The sequence below is a fragment of the Puma concolor genome, chromosome E4 (assembly GCF_028749965.1).
Source record: "Puma concolor isolate L17-30 chromosome E4, mPumCon1.1.hap2, whole genome shotgun sequence".
NCBI classification, from domain to species: Eukaryota; Metazoa; Chordata; class Mammalia; order Carnivora; family Felidae; genus Puma; species Puma concolor.
In genome coordinates this window covers 29,495,416-29,515,201 of record NC_141683.1, presented here as the reverse complement: position 1 = coordinate 29,515,201, position 19,786 = coordinate 29,495,416, and the positions used below count along the sequence as shown (strand labels likewise).

The following is a 19,786-nucleotide window of genomic DNA, read 5'->3' as shown; positions in this document are numbered from 1 at the left end:
AGCTAAGTAATTGCCAGTGATTATTCTATTAAAATTCAATGAAATATGAATCCATAGCATTCCTCTGTTAAGTTTAATTTCTCGTTTAAAAGCCTAACAAAAATTCTGAAAAACCACAGAGGTGCCAACTGAGAGCGTGTACAGCCATGAAACGGGAGTGGCTTTCTCTCCAAGGTGGTGACAATGTTCCCCAGCTGGCTCGGGGTCAGGTGGGCAAAGGTTTCTCCCTACTCCTACAGTTGTTGTGGTTTTTAAAAAACTTTTTGGCATCAAGAACCTCTTTCAGAACCTGGTTAGCATTATGATATGTCTGCCCAGGCAAAGGGACATAGTCACAACACAAAACTCATATTTGATGATTGGTTTTATGCACCTTCTGAATCTGGTTTGTGAACACAGATTAAGACGCTCTGATCTTCAGGGGTGATATCACCATGGCGTTGGCCAGACAACCTCGGTTTGGACCTTACCTGTTTCTCTCATCAGGTTTTTGGGTTTCCTTGGCCTATAGTGAGGTAATAGGATTTATTACAAATGGGTCAGTTCTGCTCTAAAGCAGAACATTGAGTAAGTTATCTTTGAGGTTCCACTCAGCGTTGTGATTCAATGACCTTAAAACAATCTACTGTGCATGGGCGGGTCGGATTTGGTTCTAGGTTTGCCCACATAACAGGATACATGCACTTCGGGTGTCTTCAGACAACACATGGGCACAGCTGCACATATACAGTCTACCCTCCTCTTCGCCTGCCTGGTGTTCCCCCTCACAGGCCTGCGGTTGCCATGACAACTGATCTGGGCTGGTCCTGGTCTAAGGGCAATGTACCTGGGTGTTGCAGAGCTCATCTGGAGCCCAGTGTGCAATGAACACCCCAATGGATGTGTCTGGGACAATTGCCATGGCGACATACAAAGCCAAACACATGTGGGAAACATCTAAGACTTCTTATCCCGGTCTCTTTATTAGCCCGAGGAGCACAGGGATCTAATTTTAAATGAATGCAATTTCAGGGGCGCCCGGGTGGCTCAGTCAGTTAAGTCTCCGACTTCGACTCAGGTCATGATCTCACAGTTCATGAGTTCGAGCCCCGCGTCGGGCTCTGTGCTGAGAGCTCGGATTCTGTGTCTCCCTCTCTCTCTGCCCCTCCCCTGCTCGCACTCTGTCTCTGTCTCTCTCTCAAAAATAAACAGGCATTTAAAAAAATTTAAATGAATGCCATTTCAGAGTACTCTAGCTTAGGTGCTTTCCTTCGGCCTTGCCCTGCTCTAAGGCCATGAGCAGAGGGAGTAGAGATTTTCCACCTAATTTCTTACATGACCAATGAGAACACATTTCATTACATGGGGAATGTAAGCTTTCTCTTAAGACCACCCAGCAAGTCAAGAAGAGAATCGGGACCCCCAAGACTTGAGAATAGGGAGGTTCCACAGGGATCCTGGACTTTTTGGTATTGCCAAGTCCACTGGAAGTGACCAGGACCTCAGGACAAAGGTCATGAGGTGAACTATCAAGGGACAGGTGGCGCTGCAGATCACCACGGGAGTAATCCTTTGTCCTTGTCCCCACTCCCAGGATTCTGTGGGCCAGTTTTAATGTGGCTGCACTCCTAGACCCCCATGCAGACCTCAGGTACAGTGGGCTTCCAGGTTACAGGGAGCAGGGGTGGGATTAGGCCTGGACCAGACGGCAGGCAGGAGAGCATGAAAGGGCAAGGTTACCAGGCAGTGGAGCCAGAGTGGCGAAGGCCTTGAGTGCTGTGTGAGGTCCTCATTGGCCTCTAGACCACCAGGTTTCAGCCTTGGAGAGCCCTGTCCTGCAACCGGGCACACTGGGCTTCACGCTCGGGTCCTGTTTCCTTGTATGATAAGAGGTGACTTCCCAGGGCCTACTGTCTGCCCCTCTTGTTTCACAGAACAGGTAGGCTCATGCCTGCTGCATCCCCATCCTGTTGGCATAGAGGCTTATGGGAGATGCATCCAGGCTGCTGTGAATGCTGAGGAACTCTACAGTTTAGAATCTCAGCCTTTCTACCCTCCTAGAAGCTCTCTCTCCCTGAGACAGGCCAGAGGGTAGACTAAGGCCTGTGGCTCCACTCCCAGCCTTTGGTTTGCTGAGCCTCACTTTCTCCAACAGGCAGGCAAATAGCAAATCTCTTCCGAGCTTACACTCCTGACCTTGTGGCCCAGAAGAAAAATTTTCAGCCCTTGAGCTCAGAGAGCTTCCTGGGGACCAGAGAGGCCCAGCCAGGGCCTTGCAGGATCTATGGAAATGGCACAACTACCAATGCCCTGGCAAAGCAAAGGTAGTGCCCAGGCTGGGAGGAGGCAAGTGGATCAATCTGGGAAGGCTTCCTGGATGAGGACCTTGGAGGTGTGAGTAAGCTGGCACATCCAGGTTGGACCACTATGCCTACTGGCCCTTTTCTTCTGCAGATGGCAGTGAAGGGTGGAGCTCAAATTCCAGTGGGGACTGTCACATGTGTCGGGGAGCCTGGGCTCTGAGGACACCTGGTCTGCTCTTGCCTCTGTCTCCCAGAGGTGTAGCAAAACTCTCCCCACGCCTCCGAGTAGAGCAGAGGTAGAGATGTCGGGAAGGAGAGGGCCTCAGTTGTGCTATGTCCCAAGGTCATTCCCCTGAAGAATTGGAGCTTCCCTTGAAGGGGCAAAGAGAGGGTCTGCTGGCCTCCCTGTGGCCCAAGGGCTGCAGAGAAGGAAGAAAAGACGCTGCCGGGCCATCATCCCAGGGCCTGGTTCCCATTCCAGCACACCAGCTGCAGTGTCTCTCGCCACGGGGTATTGAGAGGTCACCGCTGTTTACAATCCCCCACACATCTGTTCTGAGTCACGCATTCATTCACTTAATCAGTCGTCATTTTCCAGCTATTTCTGAGAGCCCACTATGTGCAAAGAGCTGTGATGGGTTTTGAGAAAAAATTCATCATTGGTAGACCAACCAAAGGTGGACCCTTGGGAAACACAAATGAGCAAAGAAAAAACGTTGGCGCTGGAGGTTAGGAAGTTATTAAAGTGGCTGCGGTGAACTGTGCGGAGAGGGTCGGAGAAGGCGTCCTAGAGGTTCCATCTGGCCTCGGGAAGGGCCAGGGAGAACAGAAGACTCCAATCCTTTTTCTAAAACCGGCTGCTTCTAAAGTCTTCCCTTGTGATTGATGGCAAGTCCAGTCTTAGGATTGTCCGGGCCCAAATCCTTGGGATAAGTTCAATTCCTACCAGTCCCACACACCCACTCCCGGTCTATCAGCAAATTCTAATGGCTTCAAAATATAACCAGAGTCACCACCCACTTCCAAGCCACTGTCCTCTCTCACCTCGGTTGTTGTGACTGCTTTTGCCCATGGGCCCAGCACAGCAGCCAAAGTGACCCTTTTGACGGGGGAAGCCAGGTCATGTCACCCCTCTGCTCCAAACCTGCCAGTGACTCTCCATCCTACTCAGAGTAAAATGCCACGTCCTTGTAATGACCTAGAAGGCCCTCCACGCACTGCCTCCAGTTACATCTTGGACTTCACTGCCCGTCACGGTCCCCTCCTTCCTTTCCAGCCACGCTGGTCTCCTTGCAGTCGTTCTGATGGGCCAGGCGCATTCTCCCACAGGGCATTTGCTTGGCCTGTTCCCTCTGCCTGGACATTCCTCCCCCAGATAGCCATATAAATTGCTCCTTCCCTTCCTTCAGAGTTTTACTCAAATGTCACCTTCTTACTGAAGTCTTTGGCCATCATATCGAAAATTCAACCCCTGCTCCTGGATATTTCATATTCCCCTTCCTGCTTTGTTTTATTCCTGAGAACTTTGCAGTAGCTAACATTGCTGTCTAATTTACTGCCTGTGTCTCCCTTAGAATGGGAGTTCCACGAGGGCAGGCATTTGGGTCTGTCCTCCACCACTCCTCATGGCTGGCATACGGAAGGCACTGAACAGGAGGTGAGCAATGGGGAGCTGGTTCTCTGGACGCAGACAAGACTGTGCTGAGCATCAGCTAGGCCAGCAGCCTCCAGCCTGGCCTTGTGCACATTTTGAGCGTCCCGGAGGTCCCTACTGATGGGTGAAATGACGTAGGGGAGTGACACAGCAGAGAAAAGGGCAGAAGGAGGTGAGGAGCAATGCTGGAGGACTTTCCACAGAGACATCGGTATTGGAATCTGCTAGGGAGGTGATGAAAACAACCTCATCCCAGGGATCTGAGCAGGGCAGACTTAAAGAGGGTGCTTGTCACTCGGTTGGCCTGGCCCCAGGTGGGTGGGCTAGGCTTGCAGAGCCATGTGACTAGGCACCTAGCCTTTGCTCTCCAGATCATGACTGTGAGCTCATATCAAGAAAACTCTTCCCTCCCTGCTCTGACTGGGCCCTTGGGGGAGCCACGTGTGGACTCACCTGCCCACTATCCCCTCCCTCAGATCCCTTCTTCTCCCAAGGTCACCTTTCAAGGTCAGCATGGTAGAGGCATCCTAAGCTCTTCTTTCTACCTTCTTCTCTCCTCTCTCCCCAGTCCAATGGGTAGGAGACCCCCCACAGACAACCTGGATTGCATCTGTTTCCCGGCACATGGTGTGAGAATGTAAAATCACACAGCAAGCCTTTCCTTGGCTGTCTGCCTATATCTTCATTCCCCAGATTGCTTCAAGTTCTTGGTCAACACATGTGGTCAAATCACTCATCCCACCCCATCACAGAAACTGCTATTACCTTTGGAGATAGAGGAGTGGGATGGCGAGTGCTTCTGGGGAGCTGGGACCTGGGGACTTTCATGATTCCAAACCAGCCTCTTTTCCCACCTCCTCTTTGGAGACTGGGCAGGATCCAGTTGCCCTCCACAGGGCACTGACATCACCAATACCCACTTCCTGCCCAGCCAGGCCTCTCCCTCATCACATAGGATCTCTCTCATCGGACCATCGCCAGCCTATCTGTTCTGCAGCTGGGGAAAGAGGAAATGGCAGAGTGGGAGGGGCTCGGGGCGGGTTTGGGGACGGTGTGACAGGGCAGGTCCCTCTCTTTTTAGGAATCACTCTAGGAAACATTCTGCACATATTGGCTTTATCGACTGATGCTGGAATGGCTGTTGCCACGGCAGCAGAGGCTCCCACTGCAGTAGAGGATGGTGGGAAACTCAAGGGATGTGAAAGGAATCAAAAAAGAACCAGATAGAGGGAAAGGTCGCATTAGGGAGCGTCTGAAAGTTCCAAGATGCCAAGGTGACATTTTTTTTTTTAATTTTTAAGGAATATTTTATTTATTTTTGAGAGAGAGAAAGAGCGTGAGTGGGGGGAGGGGCAGAGAGAGAGAGAGAGACAGAATCTGAAGCAAGATTCAGGCTCTGAGCTGTCAGCACAGAGCCTGATGCGGGGCTCGAACCCATGAACCAAGAGATCATGACCTGAGCCGAAGTCCGTTGCTTAATCCCAAGATGGCTATTTAAAGAGGCTACCACATGGCCATGGCCCTGCCCTTTAGAGAGTGGCAGCGGCGGGAAGATGAGCAGTACCAGGCGGATGAGAGAGGACTAGCACTCAAGGGGATTAGCACTGAATTAACTCATGAGATGAGCATGGAAGGTGTTTTCTATCTCATAAGCTGACAGGTGGCCTCTCATGCAGGAGTGAGTTAGAGGGGAGGGCGGAGGGGGGCAAGCGCCTCACTTCTGGACAATCTTCTTGAAGGAGGCAGAGTTTCAGGAGCTGCTTATTGAAGGAAAAGAAAGGACTTGGGGTTTGGGGCACAGGATATCCCTCGAGAGGAGGCACAGAGGAATAAAGAGGAGGATCAGACCAGGCTGGAATACAGGAACCAGTGAGGGTGGAAGATGACTGGAAGAACGGAGGATCAGGGGCAGTGGGCCTCTGGGGACGAGGACGTGCAGGTGACGGAGCAACAAGTGGGAAAGCGCTTCATGGCAATCCTGAAGATTAATTTTCCAGGAGCAAAGCTACAAACCTACCAGAGACAGAGGCTAAATGAACCTCGGGGAGAACGTGTCAAGTTTGCCTGCAGCAGGAAGCACTGGGTGGAACGGACCACAGCCAAAATAATGTTTCTTCGGTCCGATGGCAACCAGTCACTCTCTCCTTGTCTGCTAAAGAGATGATTCTATGTGCAGGGAAAGAACCTAGAAACAACAAGCAAGGGCTACTGTAACCTGGTCAATCAGAGAACAAGTGTCCCCAGATTCTTGAATTGCTATTTTTAGGAAAGATGAGGTTCCCCTGTGAATTAGGTGTGTGTCCTGCAAATTAGGGAATTGACCTCGGAGTGAGGATGAGGACTTTAAAAGCGAAGGATTGTTTGCTGTTTCATTCAAGGTGGCCCGAGGGAGGGGGAAGAAAGGGCGTGGTTATCCAGAGATTTGGCACCATCGATCGGGCTCAGTCCGTTCCTTGAGCTGGGATCTTGTGTTTGGGCATGAGCACGAGTACCTCATGTGTGCCCAGAGAGAAAATTTCAAGACTGGCTTCCTCCTTTGGGCACTCTCTGTGCCCGGGGCAAGTTCTGACATGATACCGCCTAAGTCCCTTGAACCAGATCTTTATTGCTTGTCATTTCCTATCTGAAATCACAAGCCTTGGTTCCACCCCCGAGTTTCCTAAGTGCTAGACACAGACTCCGAGGCCGGTCTGCATGTGCCCTCTGGACCTTCTGGTAAATTTTTGCACCCAGCCCCTTTCCTCAGCTCCTTTGAGGCCTCAGGGCGTGAGCCTGGACAACCTCCTGCTTCCTGCTCTCTTGATCTGAACCCTTTCCTTACTTATACTGCTTAGTATTCTAGAAAGCCTTCACCACCTCCTCCACCTGTCCTGCCTGCCAGCAGTCTCTTATTGTTACACTCACAGGTATCCAGCACCTACTAAGGAAGTACCGGACTTTGGGATTACAGCAGTGAATGAGACAGCCAGGGTTCCTGCTCTCCAGGGTTCAGTCTCCCTCTTGTCATCCCTGTAATTAATGTACACGGACCTGTGTCTGCCTATCTGTGATGAATGTGTTGGTGTATGTGACATTGCTTTTTCACAGGGTCAGGATGATTGTTTTCCCAAATCTGTATTGTCTATTTTGTATGCCCTGTTAGATACCGAGTTCTTTCAGGGCAGAATCTCCATCTTTCTCTGTATCAATCAAGGCCCAGCCAAGGGCCCATGTTTCTTACCAAACACCCCTCTGCTTGAGAACTCTGTGTTCTTGGTACTGTGGTAAGCACATCCTCTTGGTTATGATCCCTGTCCTTGCAGAGTTTGTGGCATCTCAGTCCAGCCCTAGGATTATGGAAGGCAGAGTTCTGGGGTCACTATCAGGACCCAAGGGTCATACCAGGGTACAGGCCCCGTGTACAGCGCTTGGCCCTCCAAATCCATTTTACTGACCCAGATGCTCCATGCAAGGTGGTGAGAGACACAGTGCTGCATGCAGAAAGCTCCAGTGCTGGTGGGGGAGGCAGACATGTACACAAATACCTCTCACACCAGGCGGGCTGTGATGATTAGTGCTAAGAGAGGGGGTGAACCATGAGACTCAGGCACACGGTTCTTTAGAGTCTAAGGGAGACAGGCAGGAAGCTAGAGAGAGGGAGGTTGGGGATGGGGTGGGCAGATAATCTGACAGCTGGCACGTTTTGGCAAAGAGTTCTTGGGGTGCCCGGCTGGCTCAGTTGGAAGAGTATGCAAGTCTTGATCTCGGGGTCATGAGTTCAAGCCCCATGTTGGGTGTAGAGCTTACTAAAAAAATAAACAACAAAAAAAAGAGTTCTTAGGGCTTTGCAGTCCCTAGTGTGTGGCTCCATCTGGGGCCTACCCCTCCTGGAACAAGCTTTGTTTCTAGAGACACCCCCTCTGCTTTCTCCTGTCCCTCACTTTCTTTTTTTATTTTATTTTATTTTATTTTAATTTATTTTAATTTATTTTATTTTATTTTAATTTATTTTAATTTATTTTATTTTATTTTATTTTTTTATTATTTTAACTTTACATCCAAATTAGTTAGCATATAGTGCAACCCTGATTTCAGGAGTAGATTCCTTACGGCCTCTCCCCCATTTAGCCCATCCCCCCTCCCACACCCCCTCCAGCGACCCTCAGTTTGTTCTCCATATTTATGAGTCTCTTCTGTTTTGTCCCCCTCCCTGTTTTTATATGATTTTTGTTTCCCTTCCCTTACGTTCATCTGTTTTGTCTCTTAAAGCCCTCCTATGAGTGAAGTCGTATGATGTTTGTCTTTCTCTGACTGACTTCACTTAGCATAATAGCCTCCAGTTCCATCCACATAGTTGCAAAGGGCAAGATTTTATTCTTTTTGATTGCCGTGTAATACTCCACTGCATATCTATACCACATCTTCTTTATCCGTTCATCCATCGATGGACATTTGGGCTCTTTCCATACTTCGGCTATTGTGGATAGTGCTGCTATAAACATGGGGGTTCATGTGTCCCTTGGAAACAGCACTCCTGTATCCCGTGGATAAATGCCTAGTAGTGCAATTGCTGGGTCTAGGGTAGTTCTATTTTTAGTTTGTTTTTTTTTTTTTAACGTTTATTTATTTTTGGGACAGAGAGAGACAGAGCATGAACGGGGGAGGGGCAGAGAGAGAGGGAGACACAGAACCCGAAGCAGGCTCCAGGCTCTGAGCCATCAGCCCAGAGCCCGACGCGGGGCTCGAACTCACCAGCCGCGAGATCGTGACCTGAGCTAAAGTCGGACGCTCAACCGACTGAGCCACCCAGGCGCCCCTCTATTTTTAGTTTTTTGAGGAATCTCCCTACTGTTTTCCAGAGTGGCTGCACCAGCTTGCGTTCCCACTGTCCCTCACTTTCTTGCCTGAGAACCATTTGCTCAGGCAGCTTGGTGCTGACTTGGGAAGCCATGGGAAAATGTGTGGTGTCGCCCTCTACTGAGGGACACCTCTGGGCAAACTGCTGCCTGCTCCAACCCTCTAGGTCTCTGTCTCTTCGACCCAATCTTTCTTCCCAGAGCCCAGGTGTGTGTGTGTGGGGGGGGGGGGGGGGGAAGGGGCTAGGAAAATGTCGTCTTTTTAAATTGCTCTGCAGTCCCACTTTAGATCAGCCTGGCAGGGGACCCGTCCTAAGCCTCCAACTGATTTGCTAGGTTTGACAAAGCGCTTTACGGTTCCAAAGTCCTTTTGCCCATTAAGCTGGTGTTATAATCACTGTAAGAGAAGAGAGCAAGCCAAAGGGGCACAATGACTTTGACAAGGTCATGCAGTCAATAGAATGGGAACCTAATCTTCTGATCCCAAGAGTTGGTTGTTTCCTCCATACCCTCCACAGTGAGTCCTGAGCCTGTCTCTCCCCGGCCACATCAGTCCCATCCCCTTTGCCCTACCTCAGCAAGTATCCCCTACCTCAGGAGGGCGGCCATGAACCTCCGAGACTGAAGTAAGATGGTACCGGGAGTTTCCAGGAGGGAAACCGCAACGTTTTGGAGTGAGGGTGGGGGGAACCAGCAACCTGGATACTACTGCTCCCCTATCCCTCTACCAACATCTCTCCCGGACCCCACGAGCCCACCTTTCCTCCTGCATCATGAGCTGCCCGGTCTCAGTCCCTTTTCCCTGCGCCCCACATCTCCTCAAGAGATCCTTTCCACGGCCCCCCACACTCTGGGCGCGGCAGGAGATTACCGTGCCCTGCGAGAACCTGTCCCACCTCCGCGTGGAAAGCCAGGAGAAAAACTGGTGGGATCCTTTATCTACCCCCGACCCCCTACTCATCCGCCCCTGGATCTCCGCAGCAAACACCACCCCCTCCCGAGCCAGAAATAGACACACGCTCGCTCTCCCCCACCTCCCTCCCTTGCGCACACTCCTCCCCTCCTCCTGTTTGCTCCTCCGCCTTCCCCTCCCCTTCTTCCTGCGCTCGAAGCTGCAGCCTGCAGCCTCTACTCAAGCTGGCGGGCGGAGTGCCGCGAGGGCGCTGCCCGGCAGTGCTCTGCCTGCAGGACTGACAGGCGGGCAGGCGGAGGGCCGGGATCCGGGCCTTGAAGCACCTCTGAGCGCCCGTGGAGCTGCCGTGCTTCCTTTCTTCCTTTGATTGATTTGTAAATTTTAATTTGTATTTTCCCCGCCCCGCCCCTTTCCCTCCGACCCCGCCCCATCGCTCCACGGTTTCCTCGCTCTTTCCTTTTCCCCGCTTCCTTCCCTGCGTTTCTTTCCCCTGCGCCCTCGCTCGCCTTTCTCCCTCCTCCCTCGTTTCCTCCCCCTTCCTCTCCCCATCTTCCTCGGTTTCTTCCGTCCTTTCTCTCCCCCTCCCCTCCCCCGCCTCCTTTTCCCTGCGCTCCCGCCCCCCCCTCCGCCCCCGCCCCCGCCGTGCCTGCAGACGCGCGGATCGTCCATGCGCTCCTCGCGGGCAGAATGCTGGGCAGCAGCGTCAAGAGCGTGCAGCCCGAGGTGGAGCTGAGCGGCGGCGGCGGCGGGGACGAGGGCGCGGACGAGCCTCGGGGCGCCGGTAGGAAGGCTGCAGCGGCGGACGGCAGAGGCATGCTGCCCAAGCGCGCCAAGGCGCCCGGCGGCGGTGGCGGCATGGCCAAGGCCAGTGCGGCCGAGCTGAAGGTCTTCAAGTCCGGCAGCGTGGACAGCCGAGTCCCCGGCGGGCCGCCCGCCTCCAACCTGCGCAAGCAGAAGTCGCTCACCAACCTCTCGTTCCTCACCGACTCGGAGAAAAAGCTGCAGCTCTATGAGCCCGAGTGGAGCGACGATATGGCCAAGGCGCCCAAGGGCTTGGGCAAGGCGGGGTCCAAAGGCCGCGAGGCTCCGCTTATGTCCAAGACGCTGTCCAAGTCGGAGCACTCGCTCTTCCAGGCAAAGGGCAGCCCGGCGGGCGGCGCCAAGACCCCCCTGGCTCCCCTCGCGCCCAGCCTGGGAAAGCCGAGCCGGATCCCGCGCGGCCCCTACGCCGAGGTCAAGCCGCTCAGCAAGGCTCCTGAGGCAGCCGTGAGCGACGACGGCAAGTCTGACGACGAGCTGCTCTCCAGCAAGGCCAAGGCGCAAAAGGGCTCCGGGCCGGTGCCCTCCGCCAAGGGCCAGGAGGAACGCGCCTTCCTCAAGGTGGACCCCGAGCTTGTGGTGACCGTGCTGGGAGACCTGGAGCAGCTGCTCTTCAGCCAGATGCTGGGTAAGTCTTGCCTCCCCGCCCCACCCCTGGCTTTCTCCTGGTCAGCTGCAAGGGAAGGTGGGGGAGAGCGGAGCCCCTTCTCTTTCTCCTCCTCCCGAGAGGGCTTTCCAGATTTCGGCCAGGTTGTAAGGGGGCATTGGGCCCAGATGTGCAGGGCTGGCCTACCTCCAGATGAGCGTGGCTAAAGTGCATCTTCTTAAAGATGTCACCAGGCAGGAGCCCAGGCTCTGCTCTGGCCTGCTTGAGGTGAGACTGGACAATGGTGTGGCGCTCACACGTTCTCAGAAATAGAGCCTATTAGCTTCCTCTATTTTTAAAGCCCAGAATCCTAATATGGCACAATCTGGGGCTGATGGAGACCTCAGTTGTGTTGTGCTCTGTGCTTGGCGAGAGAGCATCCAGCATTGCTAGGGGAGAGTCCAGTGAGAGCCCGGATCTAGAGGACAGATGTGGGGAAAGCAGATGTGAGGGCTGTTTGGCCCCAGAGCCGAACTGAGGCTCCACTTCCTCTGTGGATCCCCGATGGGAGCGCGAGTCGGATTTCCCGGGTGTGGGGGTTCTGGCAAGGAGACACGTCTGGGGCCAGGGGGCGGGCGGGCGGCCAGCTGCGCGCATCTGGATGTGCGTCCTATACCTCGGCCCAGGCTTGGGCCCAAAACCCTACCCCCAGGTTTTTTTGTTTTTGGCTTTTTTTTTTTTTTTTTTTTTTTTTTGGAGAGTGTGGAAAGGTCTGGGCTTTCGCGCGGAGACTCCTGGTTGACTGGGAAGCCTTTGCCCTTTGGCTAATAGAAGCCGAGCGGGCGGGAAGGAAGGAACAAAGCTTGCCGGGGCGGAGGAAGCGCAGAGAGCTGCTCCATTGTTCTCCGAGCTTGAAGAGTCTATGCAAAAAACCCGGAGCGGGCCCCGGAACTGCGCTTGCTTTCCCCGGAGAGCCCTCTCCCTGAGAGGGATAGATCCGGGATGTGTAGGACTCAGGGCTGCCGCGCCTCGGGGGCAGGCACGGGTCGTGCCGGGACCATGGGAGGGCGGCGGCAAGGCCTGGAGCCCGAACGGGCCGCCTTGGCTCCGCGGACTTGTTGCGGTGGCTGGGATGTGGGTCCTCCGGCGCCGAGGGACCCGAGCTTCCCGGGTACCAGGCAGGCTGCCCGCCCCGCTGGGGGCTGGGAAGGGGCGTGTCCGTGCGCGTGTGAAGGGGCGGGGCCGACGCGGGCCGCGGGCCGGGACCGGCTGGACGCGGTGGGGCGGGTGGGGGTGGATGGAGGGTGGGGGTGTTCGACTGGCAGCTCTGGAGAAGACTAGTTGGATCTGCTCTTGTCACCCCAGGATCCCCAGACCCCGGAGTGGCCAGCATGAGGAACCGCTGACCTGGGGCAAGAGGCCTTTGGAGCTTTGGATTGGGGGCCCCTCATAGCAGGCCGCGTGTGGGCTTTGCAGGGACAGTCAGGAGACAGGACAAGGGCAAAGAGGGGAAGAGCAGCCTTTTCCCTCGGAGAGCCCCTCCAGAAGGCCTCTGCAGGGACAAGTGGGGATTGGGGGGTTGCGGAGGGACAGAAGCTGACAGGGCAGCCTCTCCCTGCAAAGGGAGTGTGCCACCCCTGTGCTGAGTGCCCTCCTCAAGGAGCTTATAGTCTAATGGGGTGAGACAGATAATGAAGAAATAAAATAATTCCAGACACAGAGAGGGCTATGGAGAAAATGAAAGGGGACCCTGTGTTAGAGGAGAACTGGAAAGGAGAGGTCTTTAAGCTTAAGGAGGTGATAATTGAATTGTGACTGAGGCCAGAGGAGGCACCAGGCAGGCAGACTGCGGGAGGAACATTCCCCGGGCACTAAGAGCACTAAGAAGTGGGTGTGGATGGGGTGTGGATGGTTCTCAGGAGAGGAATTGAGTATCTGACTGTCTCCTGGGGAGAGGAAGGGAGTGTCAGGGACTCAGAAAAGTAGAGGGCACAGCTCTCCTTTCAAGGTCAGGGCTTCACCTGTTTGGAATGACTTAGCCAATCTGGGCTGTCCCCAGGCCTGCAAGACCCAGCACCGTCCCAGGACCTGGCTGCCTGGTTGAAGCTCTCTTAGTTGCTCTTCAAGAGGCAATAACCTCAGAAACCCTGACAGATAGTTCTAGAGCTGACTGGGGATGGGGATGGAGGGCAGGAGGGGGGCGGGAGCTGAGCTGGGGGCCCTTACTCCTGTTCAGCTGTTGTCATTCCCAAAGCACACTGGTGCTGCAGCCTTTCAGCAACCTTGGAGATAAGGAGAGAACACCTCCCTCCCCACCACTTCCCAGTTGGGGAAATGCAGAGTAAAAAGCCTCTAGGGCCTTAGAGCCACCTCTAAGTTAGTGATGGAAGGCAGGTTCTCCTTGTGTTCCTAAGCACTGGCTTCATTTGGGAGGCCCGATTAAGAAAGGGGAGTCAGCAGGTCAAGAGGGGCCTGACCAAAGCAAGTGTCTCTGGACATAGGCCACCAACCTGCCCTGATGACCCCATAGAGGGGCTGAGAGGCTAAGATCTCTGGTAGGCGGAGAGAGGTGGAAAGTCTGGCAATCATGCTGGACTGTTTAGGGCTTCGAGAACCAAGGTGGGGGTGGGGCATGCAGGTAGGTCCTAGAGGGACAGTGCTTGGCCTCACAGGGTGGTGGGGAGGGGAGGGAGTGGGAGCTGCTGTCTTTAGGTAAAACTTCTCTTCTGTGTGAAGGTGGGAGTTGGGGTGGAGGGTAGACGGACGTGTTTGGGGGCCAGGGGACAAGAGAGCTGGATCAGTCTCTCCAAGCCTATGAAGGTGTTCCAGGTTGTCAGGCCTGACCTTCACTGGAGAGCAGGGTGGCTCCTGAGGAGAAGAACGGCTGTCTTGATGCCTCAGGATGTTGAGTAAAAACAGAATATTTGTTCCCTACCTGAGAGGCTGAGGGTCAAAGGTTACACACTCCTTATCACCATCCCAGACCCAAAAAGCTGCCAAGACCCAATTTCTTGGGGAGGGTGGGGAGGGAAGGAGGAGTGAGGCAGCCCCAAATAAGAGCCTTTCTGGAATAAAAGAGAAGAGCTGAAATTTGATCATTCTCTTCCCAGAAATCAGCTGGAACCCAGATGGTCTAGGCAGGCTCCCTACCCCTTCCTTTGCTTTGGAAGCTGCCAAATAACTAGGGTCCCACTGGGGAACCCTGGAAACTTGGAAGGCTGAGGGGTGAGTGCCCAGGGGAAAATGGGCCAATCCCAGCAATCAGATGCCTTTGGACCCTGGCATGATAATCTACATCAAGCAGTTTGGCTCTGAGAGGAAATGTCACCAGGCCTGGAACTGGGGACAGGGTCAGAGGCTGCCATCTTGAGTTCCCTGTCCAAAAGTTCTAAGCTCTGTGACCTCCCCTGGAACTCGGTTTCCCCATTTGTGAATGAAAGAGACCCCACCCCCATGACTCTTCCCTACTTACAGGGCTGGGGAGGGGGATGCAGATTAAGGTGATCAGACCTTGAAAATGTCCCAGGCCATTTCAATACACAAAACCATTCCAGACCCCACTCTTCCTGCCTTATCAGCCCTGGACCTAAGGATCTCAAAACAAAAGCAGTCTGTTGAGCCCCCACACAGTCAGTTTTCCTTTCTTCAACCCTCTAGGCAAAGGGACAAAATAGGACAGCTAAGGCAGACCAAGGTCAGGGTGTAAAGGAGCCGAGGCCTCTGGAGTTCCTAGCCCCACTTCCTCATGGTGTCTGGACCCTTGTGAGGGGTTGCCATGACAACAGTTAGGCCCTCAGAGGCTGAGGGCAAACAGAAGAGGGGAAGGAAGTCCAAGAAGCCATCCATCTCTAAGCCAGTTGGCTGATGTGGGTTTTGGAGGCGTGGTGAGGGTGGAGTTTAGTCTAGAGAATGTGTTCTGGGACCCTTTGAATAGGGGGAGGGCAGAAATTACTTCCTTTTTCTTCCGGGCACTGGGTGGGGGTCCGGGTGGGAAGAGGAGTTACAGTGAGTTCTCCAGAAAAGAACTGATGCCCAGAGGAGACAGGTGATATGTGCAGGCTCACCTAGCTCCCTCAGGTCGGAGGCTCCACGCCCAGAGCCACTCCTGAAGCCTGCCAGGGAGTTCCCCGGAGGCCTAGCTGGAGCACGAGGACACAACTCACTAGCCTTCCTTGGGCACAGCAGTTTGCCAGAGAGTGCTTGTAAAGTCACAGGCCGAAGGAAGGACTGTGGCAAGGTGTGGCGGTCTGCAGGTGAGCATGTATGTGGAGAAGAAATTGGCATAGAACCTTCCAGCTGTGAGGCCTCCTGCCTTCCTCAAGCTTAGCACTAAGGGGAACATTTCTTTACTCACTGCTCGGAACTTTTCCTTCCCAGTCTAGGCTTTAGTGCTTTTGAGGGGCCCCAGTCGGGTCCTGGTCCTAGCCATTGGGCATTGCCTTGTTCACGCTGCTGTGGCCAAGGCTCTGCTTCTGAGAGTAAAGGATGGATGGATGAGTAGGTCTTGGGGGTAGTTCCTCTGCTCTGGGGAGACAGGCAGATGGAGCACGAGTGCCTGAAGCGTAAACCAACCCAGAGAGATGCCCTTCATCATCACTGGTGGCTCCAGCCCCAGGCCACCGGCCCCTTCTAGACGTGGACTGAATGGGTAACAGGACCAAGTCACCTAGAATCCTGGGGTGTTTCCTGATGCTTCCCGTTTGTTCTGCCCCCCACGCCCCACACACCTCTGACCCCCCTCCTGTGTCCTGTCCCCAACCCTAGGCTGCCAGCCCCAGATCCTTTCTCCTGCTAACTTCCAGGCTCCCCTTCCCTACAACCGTCCCTCCACACACACGTACCCACGCCTCACAGCCTCTGACCCCAAGGACTGAAGGGGCAGGTTGCCTTCTGGGGTTCAAGGGAGAACCAGTCCTGCATTGACCAGGCTGAGCAGAGCCCCCAGGGCTCCTAACTGCAGCTCAGCCCCCTGCCACCGCTCCACGTCTGCAGACACTGCCGTGTCTCCTCATACAGCCAGGGAGAGAAAAATCCCCTTCTCTGTGCAGAATCCTCCTCCTCCCCCACCCTTCCCTGGGATTTCACAGAACCACAGAATGGAAACTGTCTAGTTGAGCCACCCACCCAAAGCTGAAGCTAATCCCTCTATAGCATCATAGGCAGGTGGGTGTTCTGTTTACACACTCCTAGTGACAGAGGGCTCACTACCTTATTTTCCTGGAAAGTGCTCATTTTTGGAGAGCCTGTTGAGCTAAGCGTCTTCTTTCTGAGAATTTCCACCCATGGGTCCAAACCTACTGCCTAGATCCTTCCAGGTTAAGCTAGCCTGCCTTTCACAGCTCTCTTATATTTGAGGTCAGACACATAGCCACATTCCACCGCATCTTTTCTCCCGTTGTCACCTCCTTTGATTTTCCGTCCATTTGTCTTTCCCTTTGGGATAAGACTTGCTAGGAAGAGGAGCCGATCCGTCACCCTGATTCCTGGGCCCAGCAGAGTCCTGCTCCCCACCTGGACCCCACCCCCGCCTGCTCATAATATCTGCATCTGGGCACCTGGCTGTGTGTTCTCTGGGTCCAACCTGGCCTCCTCCCCACAGCCTTCTCCCGCTGCCTGGAAACCCTGTGCTAGCCAGCCAGCAGTGGGGAAACGGACGCCACATGTTTCTCATTTGTGCTGGCTGACCTCCTCCCACACCCTGTTTGGATTACCCAGATGCGTTTGAAGTCCCTGGAGCCTGCAGCCTTCCCTCTCGTGCACAGGAAGGGCCAGGGGCCAGGCACAGCTCACTGGCCCTCGGTGGGCATGCTCTGTCCATAGAAGCCCCTGGAACACTGGGTCAGCCCTCAAAGTGGACTTCATCTCTGACACCTTCCCTCCCGGTTGCTTTTGGGGACTGACCCTCCTGTAGGGAGGCAAAACCAGAGCCCCCTGGGTTCAGTTCTGCCTCGTTCAGTGCACACAGGTCTCTTTTCCTTCTGACCGGCAGGGATCAAGGTGCAGACTGGGAAGGTGCCCCAGGAGCTGCTTCCGTCTCCCAACCGGAGGCTGAGGAAGGATTAGTGTTGTGCCAAGGGTGTGTCCAGCATGTTGGCGGCCGTGGGCTAAGTGCGGGCACAACACGCGTGCCTGGAATAAGTGGGATGGGTCCGGGCTTTTCGTCTTTCCTCAGCACCTATGCCTCTGGCAGAAGAAGGAGCAAACTGCAAGGGTGGGAAGCTACGCGGAGGAGGATGGAGACCTAGTGGGAGCGGAGCCCCCAGACTCCTCAGGCCTGTTGTAGTGCTGCAGTGGGGGTGGGAGAGCACAGAGCACAGCCCATCCACGGGCTACAGGTTCACCCCTGAGAGCTTTGGCTCCAGCAGGTTCCAGGCTCTTGCTGCCAGTGCTGTCGTACATCATGCATTTGACACACAGCTCTCCAAGTCCGCTCCAGCCAAACCTCAGCAAGGCGGCCAGGGCTCTGCAGGGGCTGGGCCTTGGCCTGGGCCATGGGCAAGTCTATTTTGGACGTCTCAATGACACATTTCAGGGCCACTGGAGCGGGCGGGTTCTCCGCAGCCCTCTAATTCCTGGGCCGCGGCTCTTGCTGTGGACTTGTCAGGGCGCTCACTCTTTTGCGCTGGGGATGTGGAAACGGAGAGCAAGCCCGGCCCGGCAGACCCGCGGTGTGCTGTCCCATGCTCCCAGTGTTGGTCCCCAGGGTCGTCTTGCAGGCTATCTGGTCAGGGTGTTGCCATTGGGTGTGATCTGGTCTGGGAGGTGGAATAGTGTCATAAGCCGCAGGTGTTAACGTGGAGAGCCAGATTGGAAACGAGGACCTTGGGCTGGGTAGGAGGGTAGCACACGTTGAGGAGCAAGACTTAGGTGTGTGTGCGGAGGTCCTGGGTTCAGAGGGGGTGTGGCATATGGCCGGTAACCCTAAGATGAGCTTGGGAGTCAGGGTGTGAACACGGGGTGTGCAGGGGATTGCATATGTCATGTGGAGCACTGACTGTCCTCCAGCAGATATGCACGTGCTCAAGGTACATTTGTGTGCACGCGTTCTGTGCATGCAAGGACTGGGCAGGTTTGAAAGAGTCTGAAATATGACCAGGGTGGAACGATTTCCCTCAAATAGACCCCCAGGCGGAGGCCGCAGGGGTTCGGTCTCCCTGGCTTCTCTCCCAGAAAAGCACTATGAGTGCTGGTGAGTCCTCAGACTCTCAGGACACAGGCTCCCTTTTGCCCTTGGTGACTAGCTAAACAGGCCTTTCCCTTTGGGGGAAGTTGGCAGCCACCCAGGAGGCCTTGGCTTTTCTCTGCAGGCTTCATAAGCTGCCACGGGGCCTAGGACTCCCACCATCCCACTCTGAGGAGCTGCCTCCTGGGAGCTCTGACACCTGACTCTCCTAGGGGGGGCGCGGAAAGTAGGCCCGGAGAATACGATAATCTAATGATAATAACGAACACATATCAATCACTTGGTGTAAAAGAGGCATTGTTCTTGTTCCTTGTGTGTAACAAGTCATTTAATGTTCACAGTAATCCTGCGATCTATAGGTAATCTGCCCAAAGCTAGTAGAGCAAGTGAGCAGCAGAGCCAGGATTTGAACTTAGCCCCTATGCCATGCTGCTTCCAGGAGCCTCAAGACTCCTCCCACGCCCTGGAAGTTGAGTTTCTTTGCACGGAGTTCAGAATCAATGTGTCAAGCAGTCTCTGTGGGCAAAGCACTGTGCCCCTGACATTGAGGCTTTGGGCCCTGCTTGCTAGCTTCTGACAGGCTAGAGCGGAGGTGAGAAGGATCGGGCTCCCTCCTGTACCAGGCGATGGTAGCAGGTGCTGCGACAAAGTTGGGCAAGGCCAAGGAGAGCAGGAGTCGGTACGTGGGGCAAGTGTGCCCATGGGTGCAGTGGGTGAGGAGGGGAAGCTCTGGAAAAGTGATGTGGTTTTGAAAGAAGGTTGAAATCCCAGCCACAGAAGTGGAAGGGACTGGAAAAGGAAAGGGGGAGGTAAGTGATGGGCTTCATCATGGGGCCCTGTCTGCTGGGAGAGAGGTGGAACAGGAAGCGACAGAGAGAATGAGACTGGACAGACAGGTCCGGAGGGGACGTGACGGACCCGAGCGGAGCGCACTGGGGCTTGACCGCAGGCTCTGGGCAACATTTAAACAGAGGAGAGCAATCAAGGTTTGCCCCAAAGGATCCCCAACAGAATCCTGTGCTCACTGGTCCTTTGGAGAGGTTACTGTCTGATGAGATCAGTCAGCCCAGGGCCTCTCAAGCTCTGCATCTGTTTGCTTGAGTGAGGATTGCCCTTGCTGCCCCTGCAGAGTCCAGAGGCACGGAGAGAGAGGACGTCTTGATGACCAGAGATTGTCCCTTTGATTAGGAGCAGCTCTGATTAGGCCTGAGGTACGGCTAGCTCTCTGCCTTGCCCGGGGATTGGCACTGCCCCACCCCAGGCCTGGGGAGTGCCCACGGCCAGTACGAACCAGACGGTGCACGACGGAACCAACACACAAACCGATCAGACAGTAGACAGAGGAGAATTTCGTTCGCATACAATTCAGAGACCAGGCATAAAGAGGGTGTGGGCCACATCTCAGCTCCTAGCTCACTTGTCCCATCCAGGATGCCTTCTGAGGGAGTTGGAAGTTGGGGAGCTATTTAAAGGAATCAGAAACACTTGGCACAAGGGAGATGCATTCCCGTCAT

At 54.5% G+C, this 19,786-nt stretch overlaps 1 protein-coding gene across 7 annotated transcripts in view; it reads left to right on the top strand.

Moving 5' to 3' along the window:
• Positions 1–19,786, top strand: part of NAV1 (neuron navigator 1) — a 247,991-nt gene that overhangs the window by 85,720 nt on the left and 142,485 nt on the right. For 6 of the 7 annotated variants that reach the window (XM_086694515.1, XM_086694516.1, XM_086694519.1 and 3 more), the window contains one exon: positions 10,337–11,131. The exons of the other annotated variant lie outside the window; for it this stretch is intronic. In XM_086694515.1, coding sequence (XP_086550641.1) covers positions 10,337–11,131 — 795 coding nt within the window. The remainder of the gene's footprint in view (positions 1–10,336; positions 11,132–19,786) is intronic. 7 annotated transcript variants of the gene reach the window in all.